The sequence below is a fragment of the Anopheles aquasalis genome, chromosome X (assembly GCF_943734665.1).
Source record: "Anopheles aquasalis chromosome X, idAnoAquaMG_Q_19, whole genome shotgun sequence".
Taxonomy (NCBI): Eukaryota; Metazoa; Arthropoda; class Insecta; order Diptera; family Culicidae; genus Anopheles; species Anopheles aquasalis.
The window spans coordinates 960,295-968,759 of NC_064876.1; the positions used below are offsets into that span (position 1 = coordinate 960,295).

Below are 8,465 nucleotides of genomic sequence, written 5' to 3' on the forward strand. Positions count from 1 at the left end.
GTTGTACGCGACGCAACGACACAATCGACACGTCACCCCACTTTTGTTTTGTGTGTATGTGTTTGTGCGCGTTTGCGTGAATGTTGATTCCTTTCGGTTGATCTCCATTCCATCCATTTTACGGTCGCCCGTAGCCAACAACCACGATGCCGAGCAGCGTAAGTGTACCTTTGTTCTCTCTTCTTTCTTTATGTTTTTTCTTATGTTTTACTTCGTTTCTATCCTCCTGCGATCCGTGCCCGTTTAAGTCTAAGCTTGACCAGCGAGATAACACAACACAACATAACACGCAGAATGTATGAAATGCTCTCTGAGGGCTATAGCGAAGAGATACTTTTCACTCGAGCTCGCTTTCTCATAAACATCCATTCCTCTTATAATACTGTGGCTGTCTGTGTGGCGCTTCCAAATACTATCCACCACTCAGCCAGTGGTACGACGACGCTAACCTAACCGTAATGGTGATTTGTCGTACATGGATTGCGTTACAATACATCACGTTACACTCCATTTTGTCTTTACTTCTTTCTTTTCACTCGCTTGCTGTCCATCTCACAATACTTGATAACTTGATCGAATGATCATCTGTCCCCTCCCTCTCTCTCTCAATTCTCCGTGTGCTCATTTACGAATGCTCTAATAAGTCATCTCCCATTCATTTCCAGCATTCATGCTTTGCTACACCCAAGAAGATGCTAATACCGAAGGTGAGTGTTATTCAGTTGCTCCGGATTTTATTTTTTGAATGTCTCCTGCGTCCGCGTAACGTGAGCCGGTTCGTTCCAACGACAAAAAAAGGGGGAACGAGCATTATATCAAAATCAAAAAGCAGTTTGTTGTTCGGTTTTTGTTTTTGGTCGGAAGCAGAGCTGGAAATGAAATCGTTCTAACAGCGCAGCAACTGTTTGAGCCAGCGCTTTCTGTTTTGGGCATTCTGCTCCTTGAAATTGGCGGTTTTCCAATCGGATTGGATGTTAAGATTCGATTCGTTTGAAACCAATCCTAGTCAGTTCATGATTTTCTGAACAACAGAAACGTCTGCTTTCCCAGATTTTTGTTCGTTTTCTTTTCTTGCATAACGTATCCTTTGTTGCTTTGCACGTGTCTGTGTCTTATGGCTAAACATTTACTATTATCTCTACTCGTTTATCGTAATAACTGCGCACGAGCAAGCACACGAGTTTGAACAACCGTGGCAGCACTACATGGCTGCCGGTTCATTTGCGTTCAATTTAGTAACTGCGAGTTTGGAAACTTCCTTTATTCCTCCATCATCGTTCCTCCCACAGCCACATGCGTTTTGTCTCTTCGGTTGTCTGTTCTGTTTCCTCTTCTACTTTTTCTACCTTTTCTTCTTCTTCTTCTTCTTCTTCTCTCTCTCTTTCTTCATCTCTTCTATCTGTACCTATGTGTCTCTTCTTACCGTCCAGGTGGTGGAGAAATAATCTACCGCGTGGAGTTACCCGATATGGAACAGATAACTCTTATCTACCTGGAGAATAACTTGGCTGACTGTAAGTCTGGTAGAAGCGACCGCTAGCGCACTCGCTAAAACCGTGCGGCTCTGGCCAAGACTTTCCCTCCTTACTTTCCCGCATTATTGGTTCACTCTCTCTCTTTCTCTCTTCGTCACTTTCCACGCCCGGCTCACCTCTTTCCTATCTCTCTCTCTTGCTCCACTTTCCACTCTTGTTGTTGTTTGTTTTGGATGATGGATAAAAGTTGCATTTTTCGTTTCGGTTCCGTTTTTTGCCGCTCGGCTTTGGCACAAATTGGCCAAGACCGGATGGCAGCTGCTAGTCTGCCGCCTGAGGGTTTGCCTGTGCGACATCGTTTTGTTTTGCCATTTGAATTTGCGCCCTAAAACCATTCGGTCGTTGTTGCTGACTTTAGCATAGAGCAGTTTCGCCCTCGCTGTTGCTGTTGATGGTTGGTGCTAGTGATTGCACGATTTCATTTACATTAAACCTTCTTCTCGTTAGTATTGAAGAGACCGCCGTTCGATGTTGGTTAGTAGATGATTGTTTTAAAAATAGAGGCTTATCGTTCCGCATGTTGCGCGTCTGCTGTGTTTCTTTGCATGGGAAGCCACAGTTTAGGTAATTGCGACGCTAGTTTTCTACGTGATTACTTACTCTGGTTCACCTGGCTGGTGTCACCGTCTAGCCTGCAGGAGTGGGAGTGATTCCAGATACGGCAAGAGCTTAAAAGTTTTCTGTTTTCACATAAACGAGTCATTTGCGGCCCAAGTCGTTTCATATTTCCGCGCTGGAGGACGTTCTAATGCTCGAAATCAGATCTAAAAATAATCGTATGTTCTCGTAAATCGTATCTTTGTGCTATGTATCAATTAACGTTGTCGGCATGGCAAAACTGTTTGCACTACTAACGCATTTGGTGTTGTTCGCTTTGTACGTGATTTTTTTTTTATTCATTTTGTTTAAAGGTTCTACCAATTGCGGGCTCATTAAAGGTTATATTGGGGACAGTTCGTACCGTATGCATCACAGTTACGGAAACAAAAGATTCGTTTTGCGATTGGCATGAATGGAACTGGGTGTATTAGCCATTTACACATTTTCGGTTGTTTGTCTTTTTTCATGGATTTGGAAAAATAGCCGAGGAAAACATCCTGTCCTACGAACCGGTTCAGCGTCTGCAGATCAGCTACACCCGCCCGGTCATAATTCTGGGACCTCTGAAGGATCGCATCAATGATGACTTGATCTCGGAGTACCCGAGCAAGTTCGGTTCGTGTGTACCACGTAAGGAACACTTTTAGCTTCATTTTCTTTCCTTCTCGCCGCCGCTTGAACCAATTCCTTGCTACCAATTCGACCATTGCTCCCTATTTTAGATACCACGCGCCCCAAGCGGGACTACGAGGCGGATGGGCGGGATTATCACTTTGTGGCATCCCGCGAACAGATGGAAAAGGACATCCAGAATCATCTCTTCATCGAGGCTGGCCAGTACAACGATAACCTATACGGAACCTCGGTGGCATCGGTGCGCGAGGTTGCGGAGAAGGGCAAGCACTGCATTCTGGACGTTTCCGGCAATGCGATCAAACGGTTACAGGTAGCCCAGCTGTATCCGATTGCAATCTTCATCAAACCAAAGTCGATTGATTCGATCATGTAGGTGCAGCCAGGCCCACATTCGGTGGCAACCGATGCGTTTAATGGGTTTTGTTTTTTCGAGAGTTGGCTAATATTCACGGTATCGTTGGTTGTTATTTGTTTATTTTTCCAGGGAGATGAATAGACGCATGACGGAAGAGCAGGCGAACAAAACGTTTGAGCGAACGCTCAAGATGGAACACGAGTTTGGCGAATACTTTACCGGTTAGTACCTCCTTCTGCGTTCGTTCTCCTCCTTCCTTTGCTTACTTTCTTTTCGATTGGTTTTTTATGCAGCTATTGTGCAGGGAGACACAATCGAGGACATCTACAGCAAGGTGAAAACGGTTATTTGGTCGCAGGGCGGACCGACGATCTGGGTGCCGTCGAAGGAATCTCTATGACCACAGGCAAACATCACATGGACGCTGCCACAGAAGATACGTACCGGTCCGGTTGCCCGAGCAGGCCACCACTGATGGAGCGTCGTGGGCGCACCGGCGATGCCAGCAGCGGAATGAATTAAGCAAATTGAAGAAAGAAAAAAAGAGAGAGAGAGAAGAAAAGGTATGTTGACAAGTGAAGCAGGAAGAAGGGCCGTCATTTAAGAGGGAAGCTAATTATGGAGCACAGGTGGGCGCAGGCATCGGCGCAAACGAGGACGGACGTGTTGCGGACTCTTGTTTAGTAAAAAAAAAGCAAAATGAAAAGGGTGCAGAATTATGCTTGTTATGAATAACTGTTATTAAGAGATGACTCGTTCAGAAAACAAAACAAAACAAAACAAACAAACAAAAAACAAGAAGAAGAGAAAAAATCGATCGCGAACCGACCACACGATCGGTGGCCACAACTGTGCTTCGAGGGTTTGGTGTTTAGAGGTATGCGGGAATCACGCGCGTGAAAAAAAAGCAAACTCCCTGGTCTCCCTTTCCCTCTCATCTCATCAGAGTGCCGGGGGTTATCTCATCAGGGTGCCGGGGAAGCGCGACGCGACACTTGCGAAGGTTAATGGATTCAAACTTAGTCAGAAGTCTTCTTAACCGAACAAAACCCGGATGGGCCGGTGTGATGAGAACTCACAGAGGGGGTGGGGGGGGGGGCGGAAGAAGAATGATGGAGCGATAAAGACCGGCCGCACGGGCCCGGCTCTGCCCGGGAAATGCATTGGGGCGCATCAGGCGTTGGTTTGTTTGCAATCGCAGTCGCATTCGGTTCGCAATAGGGCATTTCGCTTCCCCTTTTGCGCTTCATCCCCTTCAAGCCGCCACCCATGCAATCACTTTCTCTAGATAGTGAGTTAATTTGTCTTTCGGTCTCACTGGTTCGATGATCGTTTTCCGGGTGCAGCGGGTGCTTATGGCTCGGGAAGATAATTACCTTCGACTCAGTGCGCTCAGCAAGCGAGGAGCGGGTGTGTTTCAATTTGTTGGTGTTTATCATTAAAGAGCTGATTGTTACGTGTTTCATTTTGCTGCTTTCAAGCATCATATATGCATATATATATATATATATATATATATGTAAAAAAAAGTCAATATATATATATCTGTATGTAACCCACTCACCCACGTGCATTTCTCAAATTTTCTAAGAACAGACCAGGGACAGGCAAAACACTCATACAACACACAACCACACACACAGTAGGAAGGATGCGGATTGATTGGGTTTCCCTTAGTTCCCGAGCAGCCATTCAAAGTTTAGTGCGCACTGCAGTAGTAGCTTAGTAGGAAGGGCACACAATACACAAAGCAAACGCATATTAAATAAAAAAAAAAAAGAAACAAAAAATGCAGCAAAACATGATGATGATGATGATAATGATGGATCCCACGTCTCGATCTTGCGCCTCACAAGGTCGTGGTAGATGGACTGTTTCGGTGACGAAACCTTATTAGCAATACCCCTTTTTCATTTCTATCTTTCTCTCCCAGTTTATCTATCCGACGTTTTCCCTGTTTCACTTTGTCCCCTGTGTTTGTTGACTAGCAGCTAATTCACTACTGGGTCCGACTCCGGCTAGATGATTACCGATGGGTAACAAAATGTATCGCTTAAATGCAATATGTTGGCGACGATGAAATACAGATGCGGTTTATATATATATATATATATATATATATATATATATATATATATATATATACATAGATATGTATGTATGTATGAGAGCAAGTTATTGAACATCATTGAAGAGAGAATTAGAGCTACTTACTAGGCATGGTTGAACAAAAACACACACAGACACACAATTTAGTATCACTATTGATGAAAACAAAAACAAAACAAAACAAAAATCAGCAAATGAAAATTCGCATAACCGAGTGCCCTACGGCCGCGCCCCCGGAGGAGTCCGATCGTGCGACATTGCGACAGTTCCTTGTCACTGCGTGCGTGCGTGCGTGCGTGTAGCTTATTGGCTAGTAAACAAATGATATAGGACTTATAATGAGCGCTAACGAGTGGCCGAGTGAGGGGTAGAGGCGGGTGACGGAAGCATGGAAATAGGATTGGGTTCGTTGTGCCGTTATTGTGGTGTGGACGACGACAGGAAGCATGCAAGCCGGGTTTGCCGACCAAGCCAGAGAATCGTGTATCGTATAGCGGATGAATAAAATTGGCATGATTCACACAATATGCAGCACATGGATTTTCTTTTTCATATAATACAACTATTTGGCGGTTAAAAAAGGGCAACAACAGTAGAGAAGCATAGTAGCAGCCGTAGGGCAATGGATGCAGAGTTTTATCGAACCGTTATTTCCGTTCCTTATTGCCTTGTTTGGCTTTCAATCTTCTTCTTCTACTGAACAGCTTCTAATAAAAAGCAATCAGCAATTGCGCAATTTAAATTATGCTTTTTTAAATTCGGATTACGACCTCCCTGTGACCACCCTGAACCATGTTCAATTCATTTCATTATTTCCTTTCTCTACGTTACAATAAGTTTCATACTCATCGTGTTTCGTGTGTTAATATCTTTGGTTCTAGGAGATATTTTAAGAAAATGTAAAAAGCACAATAAAGAAGAATAAAAAACAAAACCATTGATATGCAATACTGAGCGGCTTTTCCGCAGGATTTCAACGGTTCTAGAGCGCTTTTCTTTCCCATCCTACCTGGTAGTACGCCTTCCAAGTGTAGGCCACCCACCGATCATCCTGTAGCACGCAGCATTATTATGTCTTTCCCTTTTTTCGCGAGCAATGAAGGACGAAGAAAGGAAGCAACTCGACCGTAACGCATAACTTATGGAGGGCGTGCTTCGCGCGCTGCGCAGCCACGAAACGACAACACACGTCTGTGTAGTGTTTATTCGAATAAACACGGGTTGGTGTATGCGCACAAATTATACGCGAATAACTTAATGAATGGTGTGGTTACCATTACCTTTAGTGAACTTTATAAAGGAGGTGAAGGGTTTGGGGGCACTACTGGGCGCGTACTGGGCCGCACTGCCCGGCTCGTACTGGAATTCGCTACGCACGATGTCGAGCGGCGCCAGCTTATGGCACCAGCACCAGAGCAGATTTCACATTCTCGCGAGAACATTTCGCTGTCGTCAAGAACGCTAAGCGCCACACGGGAATGAAAAGCGCCCTAGAACCGTTGAAATCCTGCGGAAACCCCGCTCAACTCTTTACCTCGCGCAGGATCGAAGATTGCGCTCGAAAGAAAGCATAAATTTAAGTGCCACAGGATGATCAGTGGGTGGCCTACACTTGGAAGGCGTACAACCAGGTAGGATGGGAAAGAAAAGCGCCCTAGAACCGTTGAAATCCTGCGGAAAAGCCGCTCAGAAATTTTCCGCGCGCATGATCGTAATTTTCGCTCGAAAGAAATAGTAAATTTGTTTGCTACAGAATCATCGGTGGGTGGCTTACACTTGGAAGGCGTACAACCAGCTAGGATGGGAAAGAAAAGCGCTCTAGAACCGTTAAAATCCAGCGGAAAACCCGCTCAACTCTTTTCCGCGCGCAGGATTGAAGAATGCGCTCGAAAGAAATCATAATGCTGCGTGCTACAGGGTCATCAGTGGGTGGCCTACACTTGGAAGGCGTACAAACAGGTAGGATGGGAAAGAAAAGCGCTCTAGAACCGTTAAAATCCAGCGGAAAACCCGCTCAACTCTTTTCCGCGCGCAGGATCGAAGAATGCGCTCGAAAGAAATCATAATGCTGCGTGCTACAGGGTCATCAGTGGGTGGCCTACACTTGGAAGGCGTACAAACAGGTAGGATGGGAAAGAAAAGCGCCCTAGAACCGTTGCAATCCTGCGGAAAATGCTTGGAATTGGATCAAAATTATTTTCGCGCAGGCTCAAAAACGGCAGCAAAACCGGCAAAACCGGCAGCAAGCCGGATTTCTACTAGGGGAAAATACTACCAGCGCAGGTGGATGCGTTTTTTTCTTTGCGCGAGCGAGACAGGTGCAGTGATCTCTTTCTATCCGCATCCACCTACGCGGCCAAAGTACGAAAAGCTCATTCTGATCCCTGCAGCCGAAGAAGTCGGATGCGCTTACGTTCCTCTGCTCTCGGCCTGTTTACGGTGTCGCGTGGTGCTAGTGTTAGTGAGTGTTGTGCCATTGTGCTACTGTGCCGCCGACGATCTCAGCACGGTTTCTCACGATCGTGTTGTTATCTTGTGGTCTACGTAAGTGTTTTGTGCCAGGGAACTACCGTGTATCCCGTTTGTAGCGTAAAACCTACGCTAGGCGGGTCCCGTTAGTTTCCTGGCAGTGTCGGTGTGTGTGTGGTACGTAGCGTCTGGTGCTAGCGCGTAATCGTATTACGCTCTGCTCCTGCTTCGATGCGTACGAATAGTTTGGGGCCATCGTGCGCGGAGATTTGGCCTTTATCGCCGATCGTCGCACAGGGTGACCCATTTTTGTGCGTAGTTTGTCTTTGTTTTTTTTTCAATATTTTTTGTGTAGTTTTTGATTTTTGTTTTTGTTGCTCGCCTTGTCATCTCACGCCTGTTTGTTGGTTGGTTGGTTGGTTTTGTTTATTATTCTTCATGGTTTTGTTTTCTATTCTTCTTTACTGTGCTGTTTACATTTTCTTAAAATATCTCTTAAAATATTTATCCACCGCCTTGAATGCATTTTTTTCATTTTCACTGAGTTTTCAGGGAAACTCTCAGCCTAGATATGTGTATTACATATCAATGGTTTTGTTTTTTATTCTCCTTTACGGTGCTGTTTACATTTTCTTAAAATATCTCCTAGAACCTAAGATATAACAAAAACAGTCGGCCAAGGTACGAAAAGCACGCAAAGAAACCTTCATCCACCGCCTTGAATGCATTTTTTTCATTTTCACAGATTTTTCCGGGAAACT

General features: G+C 45.1%; 1 protein-coding gene across 26 annotated transcripts in view; it reads left to right on the top strand.

Annotated features, from left to right (window-relative positions):
• LOC126572581 (disks large 1 tumor suppressor protein) overlaps window positions 1-4,642 on the top strand; it is a 26,945-nt gene extending 22,303 nt beyond the window's left edge. For 17 of the 26 annotated variants that reach the window (XM_050232025.1, XM_050232068.1, XM_050232008.1 and 14 more), the window contains 7 exons: window positions 135-158; window positions 666-707; window positions 1,431-1,514; window positions 2,619-2,765; window positions 2,858-3,140; window positions 3,256-3,347; window positions 3,420-4,642. In XM_050232025.1, the coding sequence (XP_050087982.1) occupies window positions 135-158; window positions 666-707; window positions 1,431-1,514; window positions 2,619-2,765; window positions 2,858-3,140; window positions 3,256-3,347; window positions 3,420-3,526 (779 nt within the window). In that variant the 3' untranslated portion in view covers window positions 3,527-4,642. The remainder of the gene's footprint in view (window positions 1-134; window positions 159-665; window positions 708-1,430; window positions 1,515-2,618; window positions 2,766-2,857; window positions 3,141-3,255; window positions 3,348-3,419) is intronic. The other 9 variants (XM_050232132.1, XM_050232141.1, XM_050232210.1 and 6 more) reach the window with 5 other exon arrangements.
• Window positions 4,643-8,465: the final 3,823 nt, after the last annotated feature.